This window comes from Ostrea edulis, chromosome 1 (genome assembly GCF_947568905.1).
Source record: "Ostrea edulis chromosome 1, xbOstEdul1.1, whole genome shotgun sequence".
NCBI lineage: Eukaryota > Metazoa > Mollusca > Bivalvia > Ostreida > Ostreidae > Ostrea > Ostrea edulis.
In genome coordinates this window covers 34,687,305-34,707,261 of record NC_079164.1, presented here as the reverse complement: position 1 = coordinate 34,707,261, position 19,957 = coordinate 34,687,305, and the positions used below count along the sequence as shown (strand labels likewise).

The 19,957-nt window shown below is 35.9% G+C and overlaps 1 protein-coding gene across 2 annotated transcripts; it reads right to left on the bottom strand.

Moving 5' to 3' along the window:
* Nucleotides 1-11,148: 11,148 nt before the first annotated feature.
* On the bottom strand, nt 11,149-17,113 carry LOC125658776 (uncharacterized). 2 transcript variants are annotated; one of them, XM_056146773.1, is made up of 5 exons: nt 16,992-17,113; nt 14,159-14,217; nt 12,120-12,260; nt 11,854-11,919; nt 11,149-11,745 (listed from the first exon to the last, which is right to left on the bottom strand). In XM_056146773.1, the coding sequence occupies exons 1-5, from the start codon at nt 17,084-17,086 to the stop codon at nt 11,675-11,677; spliced, it is 432 nt and encodes a 143-aa protein (XP_056002748.1). In that variant the 5' UTR covers nt 17,087-17,113; the 3' UTR covers nt 11,149-11,674. The 2 variants fall into 2 exon arrangements, with proteins under 2 accessions (XP_056002748.1, XP_056002747.1); XM_056146772.1 differs by having other exon boundaries at nt 11,149-11,919.
* Between the last annotated feature and the right edge of the window lie 2,844 nt (nt 17,114-19,957).

The window sequence follows — 19,957 nt, the reverse complement described above, 5'->3', positions numbered from 1 at the left end:
ATAGTGACACTGTTAAAAAACGACCCCAGAGGTCATTTTTTAACGTTAAAAGTTGACCCCGATAAAAATTTAACGTTAAATGGGATCACTTTTAACAGCTGCTTAGTTGTTAGTAACATAATATAAAGAAACATTTTGTACAGAAAAGCTTCTGTACATTAGGAACTTTTTCAATGTTGAAATATGACTACCTGACTGAGATATGGATTGCACAGAAACAATTTGTAAATTTGGGGTCATTTTTCAATGTTAAAATTTGGCCCCATTAGAAATTATCTCTAAATGTAATTTTTCAGAAGGGACAAACTTTCAAGCTTGGGAGGGTTAACTTTCAACGTTAAAAATTGATCAAACATCCGTTCAAAAAATGACCCCGGAGTCGTTTCTCAACCAGGTCACTATTTAATGTTACACCGGCGTGACGCGTTGTAGTTGATACCCTCATGTATTTTTACTTTCATTTCTGTCGGAATTTCCAGCCGTTAGAATAGACGGACTTCATACGCGTCTTATTTACAGTTGCAATGCATTCATAAGGAAACAGTGTAACACTAGATAGGCACCTCAGGGATCGTAGATTAACGTTAAAAGTTGACCCTGAGAGGCGCGGGGGATCATTATTACCCAGGCAAACAAATTCTACTCCATAAAAAGAATATACTCTGCCTTTCCCTTCGTCTCTCTTCATTTGGAGTGTAATCCCCTCTGGGCTATACATTTGTCAAAGGGCATTACACTGTCAATGTTAAGAAAATCAAATTCATAGGTACATGTGTACATGTATGAAATGGTAAAACATCTTTGCTCAAAGGAGAAACGGGAATATTCAAAAGAGGTGGAGAGGTTGCGATTTAAGCAAATATAATTGCTCTCAAACGTGGTTATAATAGAAGTTATCTTCTAAAGGTTGACACCACAGTTGTCACCCTGCACATGAGGGAGACATCACGAATCGTCTCCCTTCACGTGACCAGCCCTCGACCGATGAAATTAACTGTATTATTGTGAAGGATAATAATCGACATTAATTTTGATAATCATTTATATATTAAGGATCAATATTCATCTCGTAAATCACTTAATACATTATGTACAAGCAGAATGAGGAACTACAGGAAATTATAATTTTGTTTCATGAATTTTAGCGTTTAAATTCATTTATTTACTAATATTAGCCAAAATATTGGATATTGGCAGCCCCCCCCCTCCCCTAGCTCCTTCACCCATAATCTTCCTTGAAATGTTGCCCTTAACATGTTAAAATGAATCCCACGTAAACAAAGATTTTGTTAATTTTCTTTATAATACGAATAGTGATCACGATTTAATCTTAAGGTAGGTAAATACTATTAGAAATTTCTGTTAATCAAATGTTTTTTTCATTTAAATAACTTTAACAACTCATAAACTAACTAAAATACCCATATTAGACATACCTTTGCGGGTTTATTTTTATACTATGTGCTACAGAGTACATATACCCCCAAATGCAAAAGCCAAATTTTAACACAAGAATGCATAATCTCATGTTTTATTAAAAATATGCACCAAAGCACATCATATTATGCTATAATATATAAAAACCAATAGCTATTCATTTACTGAGAGAATTTTTAAACATATTCAATTGAAAACATACACAATTGCTGTTTAATCTGCTCACATCCTTCAGAAAAAAATCACAGAATATCGCAATTTTGAAAAATTCTCAAAATCTAAATTGTTTACATGCCAGTTTTTCTTTAAAAATATTTAGAATTATATCTAAGGTTAACAAAAAAACAACAACATATTTTACCATAGCTGACCAGAGGTATTTTGCAAAATGGTCTCTTGAATACGTAAACCCCCATTTTTAAATTTAAGTTTTACAATTATTCTTTGCACACTTTGAAAATAGTATATTGTAACAGCAAATACAGTCTTAAAATCAAGATTAACAGCATATGACAATATATATATATATATGTAAAACATACTGAAAATTTTGTCCTATCAGACAATTAGAACACAAGGAATGGGGGGGGGGGGGGGGGGGGGCACCCCCACCCTTTCCTTTTTCTCACAATTTCTTTTGGTGTGTGTGTTATTCTTTTTTTGTTCGGCTATCAATCATATCATACATAACAATACCTACATGCTATCTCATACTTATAGAAAAAATAAATATAGTGTAACATGTACAGCTCATGTACAAGTAATTTTGTTTCTTGAAAATACTTGTGAAGAAGAGTTCAAATATTCAACAACTTTACTGATGATTTTCTGAGGATTTATAATTCTGGGTTTCTTTGAACCAAACACAAACTCACTAAAAACAGTTTGAATTCCACTGTGAGGGTCACGCCTATGTATGATTTTTAACTTGTTCAGGCTTAGATTGCAATCTATGAGCCTTTTAGAGATCAGTGTAGATATTACATTGCTTTGTACCATTGGAGCTAGTGAGGACTTGACACTATAATAATTCATAGTAAATATATCTAAGATTCACATCTGAATGCTAAATTTGACTCGTACAGTTCTCGTAAACTACAAACATCAGACAAAGAAGTTATAACTGGAACTTTCTAGTCGGTGTTTAAAATTTAAAACCGGATACGTAAAAGCACGGACTTTCCTTAAACAGACCGGATATCTGGATTTTTACGAATGTTGAATTTTAATTTTATGTTGTTTTCATTGACAATTTTTTCAAAAGTTACCCACCATCGGACGTAAAACAAAATATTTCTGATTTACTATGGCCTTATAGTCTCACCCCTCTCTTCTATGAATGGCATATCAAAGATGCTGCGAAGAGAACTTTCGATGTGACGGTTTTCTTTTACTGAAAAGGGCGCAAAAAACTCCTCATTTTCAGTTTGGGGATCATACATTAAGCACCATCGAAGAAATAAAACAGTATATAAGCACCAGAAAATATCCAAGTCGTATAAGCAGTGTATATCAGAAAAGAAACTCCAGGAGGCAATGCAAAGGATTTGCGGTTGACGAGTCAAGCGTTTTGTTAAAAAACGGCAAGCTGGTGTTGGGCGATTCAGAGCTAGTAGAAGTACTGAACAGCATACACAATTAGTCGTATCGTGGGTACTTGGGAGTAGACAAAACTTAATTAAGTGGGAAAGAAAAAAGAAGAGAGGGTACAAATAACATTAGTTTTAAAAGGGAAGTTTGTAGTGGACACACTCTAAGTTGTACTTGGTTGTGTTTTACTTAAAGAGTTCCTAAGAGGAAGGCGATTTGATTTTGGAGGGGGGGGGGAGGGGGGAGGCGGAATTTGGAAATTCCTTGTTGTGGTATGATATTCAAAATATCAAAATCCTCCGAAAGTGTCTTATCGTTGCATCATTTTTAACGTCATTTCTCAATAATTTCTTGTGGGAAGGACCCCATGGCCCCGGCAACTTATTACTTTAGACTGTAATAAAATACTGTATGTAAATCCCCCCTCCAGACTCCCCATTCTAATTCTTGATTTGCTTCCAACAGAGTCTTCTAATAATTATACAATACAATGCGTGAAAATCAAAGGATATTCATAATCCACATCCCCTTACTATTTCTTTATTTTACTTGATAACGTTAATAGCTAAGCCGCTGTTTAAAATGGAAAATTAGTCTGACCTAGACCATGCTGAAAATGAATAATTCGTCCCGTCAAAATTCACCCCCCTCCCCGGGATCAAAGATGCATTGTGTATATGTTTGGGGTCATTTTTCAATGCTGAAATATAACCTACCACTTGTCTGAGATATTGACTGTACAGAAAACATTTGTACACTTTAGGGTCATATTTCAGTGTTGAAATTTCACCCCGTCAGAAACGTTCTCTAAGGGTCATTTTTAACAATGGTCAAAATTTCACGTTTGGGGGGGGGTAGTTAATTAACGGTCTGGATCAATTTTGAACGTTGAAAATTGTTCAAACCTCTGTTGTAAAATGACCCCTAGGGTCGTTTTTCAACGAGGTCACTATTTAATGTTACAACAGCAAAAGGCAAAGGCATTGGAAAAATGTATATATCAAAAATACGAAAAATTGAAAATGAATGCAACACATGAACAACCCTCGCCTAGTGAACATATACGAGGGCGAGTCAATAAGTAACCAGCCTATCCCAATTCCGATTTGGCCGAGACGGTAATGATTTTCATGCCTTGTTTCAATACATGTTTTATACCTGGGTACAAAATTGTACGCGTATCGAGGCACTTCTTTAATGATATATTGAATGTCAAACATGGCTGGTAATGCAATGGTATGCTTTTCATTTAAAGTTGAGTACCGTGCTATAATTTGGTATTTGTATTTAAAAGGTAAAACAGGCAAGGAAATACACGGCAAGTTAGCCGATGTTTATGGGTCATCTGCACCATCTTATGCTCAGGTTAAATTCTGAGTAGGGGAATTCAATCGCGGTAGAACGTTTTTAGAAGATGAAGCCAGGTGTGGACGCCCACTGGATGCCACCGACGAAGAAATGTGTAAGAAAGTTCAGGATCTGGTATACTCTGAGAGGCTGATTCAGTTGAAAGAGATAGCGCAGGCATTAGGCATTTCACATGGTAGTGTTTCAACAATCTTACATGATTGTTTAGGTATGCGTAAGCTAACAGCCCGTTGGGTCCCCAAATCCCTTAGCGATGAGCAAATGGCAACCAGAGCATCAGTATACAGCGCCTCGTTGAAGCGTTGTAGATCAAAAGATTATTTTCTTTTGCGTCTGGTGACTGTAGTTGAGACTTGGATTCATTATTATGAGCCAGAGAATAAAGCTCAGAGTCGTCAGTGGGTAGGGCCTGGGTCCCCGAGGCTAAATAAGTTCAAGACACAACTATCTGCTGGCAAGGTGATGGCCACAGTATTTTGGGACGCAAAAGGCGTTATTATGTTGGACTTTTTACCCAAGAGAAGTACAATAACTGGAGTGTACTATGCAAACTTGCTAGACCAGCTGAGAACCGCCATCCGTGAAAAACGCCAAGGTAAACTCTCTAACGGGGTTTTGCTGCAACAGGACAACGCGAGAGTCCACACTTGCAAAGCTGCAATGGATGCTGTAGAGCGAAACGGGTATGAATTAAAACCACACTCTGCCTATTCGCCTGACCTACCTCCTAGCGATTTCTTCCTGTTTCCAAACTTGAAAAAGGATATTCGTGGACTTCATTTCCGGTCTGACGAAGAAGTCGTGACGGCAGTTGAGGAGTGGGTCAATGGAAAGGACCCTGATTTTTTCAGTTCTGGGCTCATGGCACTTGAACACCGTTGGTCTATGTGCAACCACACTAGAGGGCAATTACATCGAAAAAGAAGAGGTGGATCTCAACCGGAAATAAGTCAGGCTGGTTACTTATTGAATCGCCCTCGTATTGTAAGAGTCCCCATTCCCACACATCCCCTACACACCCATATATTTACTACGTTAAATGAAAGATATTATACACCATCTTAATTTGTGATAAGAGGAAGAATTTAAAACCCTCTTTAGCCACAGTATGAAATCTTTTTAATTCTAAGGAGAAATACTACACCTGAAATTTGAAGTTGATGTTTCCCATAAATCATTTTTCCTTCAAAATGTTTCGAGATTACCGGTGTTGTAGAGTGATCCTTCGCCCATAATGAGACTTCCTCCCGGAAGCCTGGCTCTAGAGTGAGCCTTCCCCCGGAAGCCTGGCTCTAGAGTGAGCCTTCCCCCGGAAGCCTGGCTCTAGAGCGAGCCTTCCCCCTGGGGGAAGGCTCACTCTATAGCAGGAGAACCCCCGGAGAAGTCTCACTCTAGAGCCAGACGTCCCCGTGGAAAGACCTACTCCATCACTAGTTGTAGAGTCAGACTTCCCCCATAGCAGGACTTCCCCCTTCATTTAATCCTGGTAAACTACTATCACTTTATGGAGATTGTTTAGATGCTAAGACCTTTTTCAGCAGGGCATTCAATGATTTTGCTTAAGTCGTTCATTAAACTCACTAGAAGAAAACGGTGAATAAAACACATTGGAATTAATAAGTCATTTTGTTTGACCCATAGACCTTGAACTTTGTCCCACACAATACCTATGCCTTGGTTAGTTTTAGAAGATTGAAGAATGAAATGAGGAAAATTCGAATTTATGTTTTCTTCTCATCTGCGTACAAATATCGGTTATGCTTTTAAACTTGCACAACTTCAGATAGGTAGGTAAGTAGAGAGGTAGGTAGGTAATTAGGTAGGTATAGATAGGTAGGTAGAAAGGTAGGTAGGTAGATAGGTATAGGTAGTTAGGTATAGGTAGGTAGGTTTGTAGGTAGGTAGGTAGAGAGGTAGATAGGTAGGTAAGTAGGTAGGTAGGTAGGTAGAGAGAGAGATAAATGTAGGTAGGTAGAGAGAAAGGTAGGTAGGTAAATAGGAAAGTAGGTAGGTATAGGTAGGTAGGTAAGTAATTCCCTATCCGATAAACTATAAAATTTATTTCATAGTTTGCGCAGGAGGGGATGAAAGCGGTGGTGTGCCTCTAGAGCGAGACTTCAAGAGGGTTTTATGGGTCTAGAATGAGTCTTCCCCCTGGGGGTAAGGTTTATTCTAGAGTAAGTCTGCTGGGGGAAGGCTCACTCTAGAGCAAAACTACCGGGGGAAGGCTCACTCTAGAGCCAGACATCCGCGGGGGGAAGGCTGGCTCAAGAGTGAGCCTTCCCCCTGGGGGAAGTCTCACTATGGGGGAAGTCTGGCTCTATAACACCGGCATGTCTATTAATATGATTTCTATTATCTAGAATATTGTTTTGACAATCGAAATAATGATATAAACTAAATTATTTTATGTTAATATTTTGTAGGTTTTTTGCTTTTGTTTCATGAAAATAGTAAAAGTGGTGTTTGTTTGAGTAATAATCATGGGAAGGAAGTCAATCACTGTTGCTAGTATACAACTTACCGACACGCTGGTCAACATCAGCAGAGAAGAAAGCACAGGGGAATGTGAAACCGCCAGATCTTGAAATGTTGGCCTGTTGGTGTGATGGTAATTTTTTCCGGAATTCTGACGCTCATGGTGTAGAGGGAATGATCCAGATAATTGTGATATAATAGTTCACTACTTCCATTATTAGTTTGAAATGTATGTCCGAATACTTCAGTATGCTGTTTTACGAATATCAGCGTGATGCATGCCATTAACGATTAATGCTCTCGCGAATCCTTCAGATGAAAGGTGAAGAAAACGAACAGTGATCAATCTCATATCACAGATGTAAATGATTGTTTATTTTATTTATTTGGCGTTCATACCTGGGGAATTCTACCCCCAAGTCTATGTTTGATTTTGCTTATTATTACGGCATATACTACAGTTTTATCATCATATATAACTTACTGTACATTGGTAGTTTGTTAATTTTTTAATAGATTTTGACCACTATATAGTGTTTTCTTAGACTAACAGAAGTTTTATGCCTGCTGGGATCAGTCCCAAGAATACGTTATTGCTCCTGAGTTCAGCTCAGAGTACTCGTTCCGTTTCGATGCCTACTGGGATCAGCCCCGGGCATGGTCCACTCGTTCTTTGATGCCTGCTGGGATCAGCCCCGGGCATGGTTCACTTGTTTTGTGATGCCTACTGGGATCAGTCCCGGGCATACTCCTGGGATCATCCCAGAGTGCAGTCTGTGTATATATTGACCCTAGGCAGGGTAGTTTACTCTTTTACTTGGGACAGTTTTGATGATAGGATCAAGCTAGATATTGTTAATAGTAAGGAGATTGTTAAGAAAGGAATGAGTAGCCCACAAGTCGTCATTTCATTGAAGATAACGAAGAGTGGTCAATCTCATAAATATTACAAGGAATACAAAATTAAGAGTTACGCAAACACGATCCCTCGATATATCCAGAGATGGGAAAAGCTGCCTAGGAGGCATGGAAAACCCCTGCTGACCGGTCACATCCGCCGTGAACCCCCTGTCTCGATTAGGTACACAGAGTAATCTGTAGTCAAAATCAGAGTAAAAAGAAAGGCCTAACAATTGGTATAAACATGCTAGACAGTATTTGACTCAATACCAGGTTGTTTGCCAAACTACATCGTTATAACGACCATAGAATTTGGGAAATGCTGACTTTAAGCAAGACTGTTGAAACCCCTGTAACATCAACTTGTTTGTCAGTAGCATGCCTCGATTTAAAAACTGATCATACACAGAGTAATCTCTCGCGTATCGAATCAGTTGAGAGACATAGACACCATACATAGGTAATAATCGCATAATCACATAAATATGTGAAATTAGCGATGGAAAAGCTGAAGTAATCACGTTTGTGATAAAGTTGAATTGTTAGTTTGTCGTTAAAATAGATGTTCTATAAAATATCTCAGTACGAAGCAGATGTGGATGACTGAGATGTGTCTTTTATTTCGAGGTCAGTTCGATATATCGAATTATTCAAAATGATTTCTGATACAACAATACATACTCAGGGAAATGAATACTTTAATAATATAGACACGTCTACAAAGGTACAATTATCTTTCAGATAATCATCAAGGTTTTTTCTAGTAATATATTTACATTTTGGAAGTATAAGAATATTTCATTGATATATTTGACTGAATCATAGAAATGCATGTATTAATTTTGTAAAACAACTTATTATATCGTTTCAAGAAATAGATATAAAATAGTAATCGCTTTGCATAATATAGGGCCATTATCGCAAACCACGGGTTATTGTTTCATTCTATTTCACACAAAAATGAAACAATAACCTGTGATTTACGACGATGAATATAGGGCGCACGGCAGGTGTGACCGGTCAACAGGAATTCTTACCCCTCCTAGGTACCTAATCCCACCTCTAGTATGCCCAAGAGTCCGTGTTTGCCCTTCTATAAATTTTGTATTCTTTATTGAATTAATATGCGAATGATCACTGTTCGCTATCTTCACTTTATCCATATAAATATTGTATATTCGACACATTTTTAAAATAGGAATTACTCTGATAGTTTAGATATCTAACTGTTCTTCTTTCAACTGCTGGACATGTCATTACTGGTGATGTTGATATAGTTGAAAATGAGGACCTCAAATCACTTATTTTAAAAGGTCCTAAATACAGAGAACCTCGATCATTCAATTGGCGACAGAACTTCATCTCTATTATGAATTCCGTCGAAGATTATGCCAGGCGATGGGCAAAATATGAAAAAGAAGAACTTGATACATTATCAGGATGGATTAAAAGTGTGAGAGGAATATTAAAATCCCGCATTAGACACATCAAAACAAAAGTACATACCATCTATTCATCTGTGTTTTGTAAACCAGAAGTGATAAAAGAATTAGATAGGTTACATGAGAAATATGTTTTGGTTCCAACTGACAAAGTTTATATGAACATCGTTTTTGTTTGTAAGGCTCATTATTACAACTGTATTTCAAACGAACATTAATTCTAATTTTGGTAATCGTACTTATACTCCAACTGCCCTCTCCAAAGATGAAATTCTTCAAAACCATGCTTCAGTTTTAGACACATTTAATATCTCAGTCATAGGGGTCGATTGAATATGAGTTACCATACCTATACTGAATTGCTAAACTTTACTAAAATCCCCTTAAAAACAAAGATACATTACTGGATACAGTAAATGTTTTACCAAGCCCCTATCTTTCCTCCTCACAAAAATATTAACAGCTGTGAAGGAGAAACTTCAAACGTACTGTGCAACTACATAAGCCAGAAGTGGAGTATATCAAATGTGGATTCTAAAACATTCTAAAGAACTTTTAGTAAATTTCAAATCGCAAAACGTTTCTCAAATGAAATCAAAACACATCACAGAGTCGTCCACTTCTGTTTCATACTTAGATATTTTATTGAAAATAGATAATAACGGAAGACTAACAACATAACTTTATGAGAAAGGGCATAATTTCAGCTTCTGCATCGTCAACTTCCCATATTTATGTAGAAATATTCCATTACCGTCTGAATAGGGTGTGTACATATCTCAACTGATTCGATACGCAAGAGCTTGTTCTGCGTATGTTTTTTAATCGATGCAGGCTACTGACAAACAGTCTCGTTTAAAATAAGCATTTCGTACATTCTATGGTCATTATATCGATCTAGTTTGCCAATACAACCTATCATTGGGTCAAATGCTATCTAAAGTGTTTCATAACGATTATTAGGCCGTTCTTGGCTAACAGATTTTGACTACGGATAACTCTGTTTACCTGATCAAGATATTGAGACCATGGCGGGTGTGAACGGTCGACAGGGGATGCTTACTCCTCCTAGGCACCTGATCCCTCCTCTTATATATCCAGGGATCCGTGTTTGCCCAACGCTCTATTTTATAACTTTTTTGGCACGCTGTTTTTGGCTATATTTAGCTCTAAAACTTCATAGTTATTTCGGATTTCAAACATTTCGGTTGAGCATCACTGAAAAGACATTATTTGTCGAAATGCGCATCTGGTGCATCAAAATTGGTACCGTATAAGTTTTACATTATGACCCCTGGGTCGAGGCCTCTGCTGGTGGACTGTTAGTCCCCGAGGGTCTCTACAGCCCACTAGCTAAGTACTTCGTTACTAGCTTGAAAATACGGATGTATATTTAATTGCTGTTATAAAATTTAGAAATTCATTTCCAAATTAAGGATTATCTCCCTCATGCATAGCTCTTATCCTTGGACAAATTTGGCTCCACTTTTTGGCACGCTGTGTTTGACTATATTTAGCTCCAAAACTTCATAGTTATTTCGGATTTCAAACATTTCGGTTGAGCATCACTGAAGAGACATTATTTGTCGAAATGCGCATCTGGTGCATCAAAATTGGTACTGTATAAGTTTTACATTATAGGAGTTATGCGATTGATCACTCTTCGTTATCTTCATCTCTGATGCCATACCTTTGCAATTAATATTACTTGGGCTGAAATTTAACTATCTATTTTGTTGTTTCCTCTTCTTTAACTATCAAGGCTGTGAGAACTTGGTAACAACTTTTCATAATAGATAAAATTATCAACAGTATATCGTTGAGTCATACTGTATACACAAACAGGTATGAGATTTCTCCTTCCTTTCTGGGTATTGTGGTTGCTGATTCTGATCCAAAAGCACGTTATACAATTTATGTATTACAACAAATGTGGGTATGAAAGAATTTGAGTCAACATTTTGAAACGGGAATTATCCAATCAATATACGATTTAATATATTAACACCTGTATTGTTCGAATAAGAATAATCATGATCCTATGAATTTTCAGATGTGATCAAATGGCCTATAGATTTGATAGCAGCATTTTCATTTTCGCTCTGGATAAAAGTCTATCAGATCCAGTTCTACATGCCTTATTTGATATTTTGCAATTGACGCTACAAATTGCATGGATAAAATGTGTGTCTAGTGCATGATTCATACCGAGAGAAAAAACCCATCTTAAACTTAATACTAGCTCTAATTCCAAACTTTCATATCAATAAAACGAACAAACTGGTAAAACCAGTGATTTCTAGAAGTTGATGATATTTAATATTAGCAATCACAAGATGGATCATTAACGTTTAAAGATATCAAAATGTAAAATATAACCATACAAAAACCAATTATGATTGTTTTGTCATCCTAGATTGATTATAACAACCCTTCATTTGTGTCAAAGAGAGAAGAAACTATAAAACATACATCGAGTACTTACTACAGAGCGGTGTATTTGTTGCAGTTACTAGACTCACTGTGGTACCTTTAGGTAGAATATTGTGAAAAAAGCCTCATCTTCAAGCATTGACATTTTTACTTACACAAATTATGATCATCATTAGAAGGAAAATATGAAAAGATACACATTCACCTGAAATAGTTCCAACGACACTGAAGAGCGTGGTTTCTAATGTAGTTACTAGACTCGCTGTGGTACCTTTAGGTATAATATTATGGGAGAAAACGTTATCTTCAAGCAATAATCTTTTTACATACACAAATTACTATCATCATTAAAAGGGAAATATGAAAATAAAAAAAGATACACTTTAAAATTGAATTACCAAGCAGTGAGAATGATATCCATAGATATTTGTATCTTAACTATTAAGTAAGATTTATTTGCTTCTTCATTACCTAACACAGGGCATCCATTGACGTGATGACAATCCTCTTGAGAACAATTACAAGTACTTTGACAGTGTGTACCATAGGAAGGGAAATCACAAGGCTCTGTGCAGTTTTTCCCTTTGTTGGTTTTATATCCCGCAAGGCACTCTGTTCAATATAAAGTTATAGCACATGGGTGTCAAGATATGAGCATATATATGTGTTGTTATAGATATATTAATGTTCGTGAAATAGAATTATAATAGAAAAAAAAAAGATTTTGAAAATTGATTATGTATTCATTTAATTCATTAATGGAGTTTGACCTGTAACCATAAGGAAAGAGGATAATCAGCTTTTATCACATCTGAAGATTTCACGCATTCTTATGCAAGGTTGCATCGTTGTAAAAGTTTGGCATTATACAATATCATCATCGGGAACCCACACTCTGTCTCGTGTCCATCTTGCTACCTAACGCGAGACAGACCGTGGGTTTCTGATATATTTATATAACAACATCTAAAATACTTTGAATTGAGTGCTCATTACGTAAGGATTTAGGGGCTGAGATAGTTATACTGTCACAAGCAAATAACTTGATCACTCACATGGAAAATGACATGTATAATTCAATTGCAAAATGTGGAATTTTTTTTCACAGGTATAATCTGTGCAATAATATACTTATTAGGTCTTGAACCTGCTTCCTAAACTCAACTTGTTCATTCCCACCAAAATATGGAAGTCAACCTTTGATGCACATTTCCTGTTAGATGATCTAAAAGGTATAACTTTTCAACAGGTTATTATTCATAGGTTATTGACTGAATATCGAGAGGAAAGCTTACATGGGGTTTTTGCGCGGTAAAGTAGACCGAGCGTGCAAGTTCCGTTTCTGCGCGATGATTGAGGGCGGATATATTTCTCGATTTTCACAACATTTCTAATGTTCAATGCACTTCTAATTGAATTTCAAGGTTAACCTCCTTAAATCTTATGGGAGAGAAGAGCGACATTGGCCTTTGATCTTGACCTACTTTCATTCAAGGTCACCAAGTCTAAGGAAATTTTCACAAGTCGTAAGCTTGAACAAAGAATCAAAGTACCTTTAGGAGCAATAACTGCTCTAAGGATACCTCGATTCGATTCAGTTAAAATTTACACGTACCTTGCGCAAGTTGATGCTTGGAGGGTTCTTGTCTCCATGACACACAGCTTAGTGTCAATAAGAGTTTTTGTGCAAGAAGGGGCAAAGTTCCGAGTGGTAGTGATGCATTGAAATTATTTAGGGAGCCTTGTACAATAAAGAAACTATAAAAACACTTGACCTTCGCTTAATTTCAATGTTCAAAGGTGAACCATTCCATTTCAGTTGATCCTGTATTAGAGTTTTGATGCTTTACGTAAAAGTCCTAAATTTTCTTACACTCTCATCAAAGATCTTTAGATTTTCACGATCTCTTTATGAAAATCCTTATGCATCGTGTTTTAGTAAATGTTTGATGTCTCCAGCGTTTATTCTTTATAAAGAACATTGATAACTTGCTTTAGATCCAATAATACTGCTATAGACGTCAAGGTTCAAGTACAAATGGTAATCTCTGATCATGTTATACAAAATATGATGGACCTAATTGTTTTTTATAAGTCTTGAGGCGTAATGTTTTCTTGGAGTGGAAAGAAGGAAACAATAAAGAGAACATTATCAAAAGGTCTTTCACAGGAAGGTGAAAAGCCGTAAATATCGAGATGAGTAGTAATTGAGAATGATTTAACAATGTCACTCGTCCAGAAACTGTAGTTTAATTTCAGCATCCGGATTCGTATCTCACTTTAACTTGCAAAACACAGGCATTCCAGCACAAAGTTAGAACCCTAAATCATTACTTTAGAAAGAATTCTAATTACAGACATTGAGAGGAAAATAACCTTAAACCTTAAATGTTCCATATTCAGCTATTCCGACCCAACGTATCAGTTACACAGATAAGTTGTATCCGATAAGTCTGCTGTTCACGACCAATTGTCAATAATTAAGGGAACAAAGATAGTAAACATCTTACCTACACACTGGTCACCATCAGCATAGAAGTAAGGACAGCAGACCGGTGATCTGTCAGATCTTGAAACACGTGCAGAAACGTGATAAAACAATTAAGTTTCAAACAGATAAATTTAATTGATATATTCATAGAAATTGCCTGTACCGCTTCAAAAACAGTATACCGACATTGATGTTCATACCCCATGCAGTTTCAAAAATGAAATTTATTTCTTATATTTACATTCTAATTATATTTCGGTCGGAGAATTTCCAGTCGTATATATATACTTTATCGTAAATTAGTATATTGAAATTCATTCGCACATCGTTCACATTTATTAGGAAATGGCTATCATTTCAATGGTAAAGCTATCAAAGGCAAAAAGTTTGAAAATGTATGTTATATGCAGACCATTTATATTTGGGTGAGAATGCGAATTTATCACAACTGCGCAGGATGTTACAACTAAGTACAGTGTATTTACTGGTTCAATACTGATCCCTTTGGTGCTACATATTAAACATCTATTTCTGAACCCTATCCAGTTGAATTTTGTTTAAAAATTAAGTATTTTCGCCAATAATTTAAATATTTGGTCTCCAACCCCCACTTTTTAATTTCGAAAACATCACATAATTTAAGATCTTGTCTTGGAATTTAAAATGAAACTTTAAAACATTTAATACTAGTAATGGAAATAAATAATTGACCTTTGTGCACTTGCGATACCCAAAAATTCTGACATCAAATTTGAGAGTTTGAAAGGACATATTAGGAGTAATGTTAATTTCTAAAACTTCACATAATTCAAGATCTTCTCTTAAAATTTAAAAAAGAAACTTTAAAAATGTGTGTCAATTCTAATTTTGAAAGGGTCTGGCAGGGACTACATTTTGTTGGGAGGATTGATTAATCAAAAATTTATAAATCTGCGTGATATTACAGTTTCTGTTTCATCCAATATATCTTCTATTTTTAAACTCCTATACATGTATTTCAGTTTTATAATTTATGATACAAATAGTTGAGACTTGGAACTGGTTCAAATAAAAGTAATTTGATAATTTGGTTTATACAGTTTTCCAAACAGAACACAGTTTCTTATAAAAGTTGAAATAATTCCGACGAATTTTGTTTAAAAATTCAGTATTTTCGGCAATAATTTTTTTTATCTGTAGTGTTAGAAGACATGATTATGTATCTATTTTATGTAATTATTGATTTGTGAAGCGTATGTTAAGTTGACACCAACGGATAAATCAAATTTAATTGAATAAATTTTATGTGCAAAAAGGTCATGTTTAGACTGCTGTAGCTCAATAACAAGTATTGTGGCCCCAGTTTTTTCTTTCTTTTTAATTGCCTAATTCTCCTTCAATGTAGAAGTCAAAAATACACTTCCAGAAAATTGACATTACTCCAACGTACATGTAAACTCACTGTGACGCTTGCATGAAATTGATTTCTTGTTTGCTATTTTTATGTGGTTATTGAATGAGTAGATACTTTCGAAAATGAAACTTGATCGGTAAACACAGTATGAACCATATAATAAATCTCAGCTTCCTGAATGAAAGCATGATGAAAAAAGTGAGTTCTTTGAAACTATCATAGATGACTTTTGTTTCGCAAGGCCTTAATTTCGCGAGGATACGATGATATATTAATTCACGAGATAAAACTTTCGTGACTCGTTACATTTTTCTTAAGTCTTGCATATCTAAGAGTTTATTCGCGAGAACTAAATGTTTTCGAATGACTATATAATCATGCAAAATTGATCAAATAAAATTCTCACGAATAAAATGTGATTTACAGAGTAAAGAACAAAGGTGGAATACAGTATTCACCACTGTGTGTTGTGAATTTTCACTCCCGCTACGTATGGACGGGTTCTACAAAACGGAGAATCGCAGAGAACACTATAGAACCTTGAAAATATTCAATTATTACATGTACAAGTATGTAAATTGTTGGAGAATGTTTGCTCATCTCCCTTTAAATATAATATCTATGTTTAATTTAACAATTTCTGAAAAACACGAGTCATTTTAAAGAAAGTTTGACGTGTTTTTTGTAGCATAATCACAATTTTATGTACTCTTACAGTCCTTAGGTTAATGCAAAAATAAAATGACAAAAAGCCATCGATAGGTATTTATAAAAAGAAATAAATAAACTAATGTTGCTGACAAGTTAATCCCCTCCCCAATTGAAAAACAAAGAAGAAAAATTAGCAAAATCTCGTCATTTAGGAAGAAATCAATACCAATTCCCAGAATCATCGCCCGTGTTGAAGTAATGCAAAATGATGCAACTCAACTTTGTGACAAACGGGACGATTTCAGCTTCTCCATCGTCAACTTTTCATATTTATGTAGCAATATTCCACTGTCATCTGCATACGGTGTTTCCATCTCTCAACTGATTCAATACGCAAGAGCTTGTTCTGTGTATGGTCAGTTTTTAAATCGTAGCGAGCTACTGACGAAGAAGTTGATGGTACAAGGGTTTCAACAGTCTTGTTTAAAGTCAGCATTTCGCAAATTCTATGGTCGATATAATGATCTAATTTGCCAATATTACCTATGATTGGATCAAATGCTGTCTGACGTGTTTCATACCGATTGTTAGACCGTTCTTGGCACTGATTTTGACTACGGATAACTCCGTTTACCTGATCAGGATATAGGGCTCATAGTGGTGTGTCCAGGGGTCGATCAGTGTTTGCCCAGCTATCTATTTTGTATTGCTTATAGGAGTTATGAGATTGATCACTGTTCGTTATCTTCACTTTTCATAAAGGTAAAATATCAGTTTCAAAACACCGGTACATGGAATTATATCTTACCGTGGTGTCCCACATATTCTTCTGCTGGTTTTACAGTTAGTTTGGGAAAAGAGTGCAAGCATTCCAAACACAAACTTTACATCTAACCCAGCCATCACTTCGTAGTCAACAAACAGGAAGTTTTACATTTATTTATAACCATATAATGGTTTCCGTTCCATTGATATTTTAAAATCAAGATTCATTTTTAAAATATATTAGGGTATGACCTGTGACGCGTCATACGGGCCGGCTTTACTTCAAGAAGCGCCTCATGAAAAGTATGCCGGAGTGAAACGCTGTTGTTCATATGCTCATTTATTTACAAAAATGAAAATTTGGTATATTTGCATTCTACTTTCATTTCTGTCGGACTTTTGTAGACACACTATATTCATAACAACATTATTCAGACAGGCATTTATGGGGAAACGGCTATCAGTACAATTTGCAAATATATCAAAGGAAAAAGCATTGGAATTGTGAAATTGAAAAAGAATGCAATCAACATGAACAACCCTCACCTGGTGCACATGGCTTGCTGTTTATCTAGTGTTGTAACCCCACCCCCACCCCAAACACACACAATCTACACGCAGGATTATTTTTACTACACACAATGAAAGTCATCTTAATTTTTCTAATTTCACATAAAATGTTTAAGACAATTCATTGAAAGGTACACTGATAGATGTATTTGAAATAGAAACAGGGGATGCTTACTCCTCCTAGGCACCTGATCCCACCTCTGGTGTGTCCAGGGGTCCGTGTTTGCCCAACTATCTATTTTGTATTGCTTGTAGGAGTTATGAGATTGATCACTGTTCGTTATCTTCATCTTGCATACTCATCAATCTCATAACTCCTATAAGCAATTAATACAAAATGGAGAGTTGGGCAAACACGGACTCCTGGATACACCAGAGGGGATCAGGTGCCTAGGAGGAATAAGCATCTCCTGTCGACCGGTCACACCTGCGATGAGCCCTATACATTGATCAAGTAAACGTAGAACTGGTTTTGATGCCAGTTAAGGAGGAATAACACACCAGAAAAAATCATATGGATGAAGAGTGGAGAATATGTACAATAATGTTTTTAAAGTGAAAACTTTAAAATTCTCTTTATTTAGTGAAAAAATGCAATTTTAGTAGAAAGTAATCTTTAAAAAATGCCCAACTCTAGTCAGATTCGAACCCATGATCTACAGGTCAGCAGTCAACTAAGGTAGGCAATAAGATTGGAAAGTGATTATATTCAATATTCAAATATTGCTGGTATTTTTAGTTTTACTCATGTTTTAAAAGGAAATCAGTCATTATGATGATGAAGTATACCTCCTTGATATACTGGTATTACATGTGGAGTTGCTTGTATGTTTAGTAATGTGAAATCGATGGCTGTTCAAACTAACAGATGTTGGGTCTTATTTCCTCCACCTGTCAGTAAATGAGCACATAGTATATCGCCCATTTACAGCAAGTCTTGACTTATTCACATGAACTCAAATCTGTGAATATATATTAAAACTTGCACATCTTATATATAAGAAGGTTTTTATCTTTCTTTTGGATTCCACTGCAGATTTTGTAGATTTCTTTTAATGAACTTCATTAATCTTTGATTACAGATCATTAAGTGAACTGGGAGTATCAATCTTGACGGAATTCATTTAGTATTTTTCAGTATTATAACTTGGAGACTTGGAGTATTAATCTCTGACAATGGGTCATTTACTAAATTGGAATACTAACTCTTGACAATTGATCATTTAGTGAATTAGAGTATTGATTTATGAAACAATAACTCGGAATTTCATTCTCTGAGAAAAGGTCATTTAATAAATCAAAGTAGTAATATAGTAATAAAATGTTACTGTTTTTCGTAGGTTTAGAGTATAAAGAAATATATTTAAGGAAGAATAATTGTCTTGCAAGACAATACTTATTCAATCACCAAAATTACACATTCATGTGCCTGCTTTGATTGATTGATTGATTGAATATTGTTTAACGTTCCTCTCGAGATTATTTCACTCATATGGAGACGTCACCACTGCCGGTGAAGGGCTGCAAAATTTAGGCCTATGCTCGGGGCTTATGGCCTTTGAGCAGGGAGGGGTCTTTATCGTGCCACACCTGCTGTGACACGGGACGTCGGTTTTTGCGGTCTCATCCGAAGGACCGCCCCATTTAATCGCCTCTTACGACAAGCAAGGGGGTACTGAGGACCTATTCTAACCCGGATCCCCACGAGACTGCCTGCTTTGAGATGAAAAAGTGTTTGAAATAACTAAATACTGGTGTTGTTACTGAAATATGTAATATAGAGCAATTTTCATTGAATTAAATTTTTGGTGACAAAATAACAGCTAATGCCACTTTAAATAGCATAAATTCACTGCATTTAGAGATTATTTTATCTTAAATATATATCTTGTTTGTAAAAATGTCACTAGAATATGCAGTTTGGGTGCATAAAGTCCGATATTGAAAAATTAGAAAAGGTTCAGTTATATGCAGCGAGACCTTTCAATAGCTTCCAGACACTCATTACACTGTGTAACTGTAAACAGAATGGAATTTCCTTTGGAATGATGAAGAGTCCACTCTAAGTTTTTAACAATGTCCAAAGCTTATAATTATCTTGTTCCAACCTCTCTCAAAGGTTCCCATAGCGATCAGGATTAGGATAGGTCCTCAGTACCCCTCGCTTGTCGTAAGAGGCAACTAAATGGGGCGGTTCTTCGGATGAGACTGCAAAAACCCAAGTCCTGTGTCACAGCAGGCGTTGCACGATAAAAATTCCTCCCTGCTTTAAGGCCGTAAGTGGCTAAGCACAGAGTGTAGGTCTAAAATGAGTGAAAACTTCTCGAGAGAGACGTTAAGCAATATTCAATCAATCAATCCTATCTTAAAGCCTTGCATCAAAAATACTGTTTCTATAACACTCAAAATTCCTCGCATTTCTCTTTACCCAAATGTAGA

Excerpts from the sequence above, each read along its gene's own strand:
- LOC125658776 (XM_056146772.1), bottom strand. The coding sequence starts at position 17,086 with ATGGCTGGGTTAGATGTAAAGTTTGTGTTTGGAATGCTTGCACTCTTT. Across the intron at positions 14,218-16,991 it reads AGAATATGTGGGACACCACG|ATCTGACAGATCACCGGTCT; the intron begins GTAAGATATAAT and ends ACGTGTTTCAAG. Across the intron at positions 12,261-14,158 it reads TGATGGTGACCAGTGTGTAG|AGTGCCTTGCGGGATATAAA; the intron begins GTAAGATGTTTA and ends TATATTGAACAG.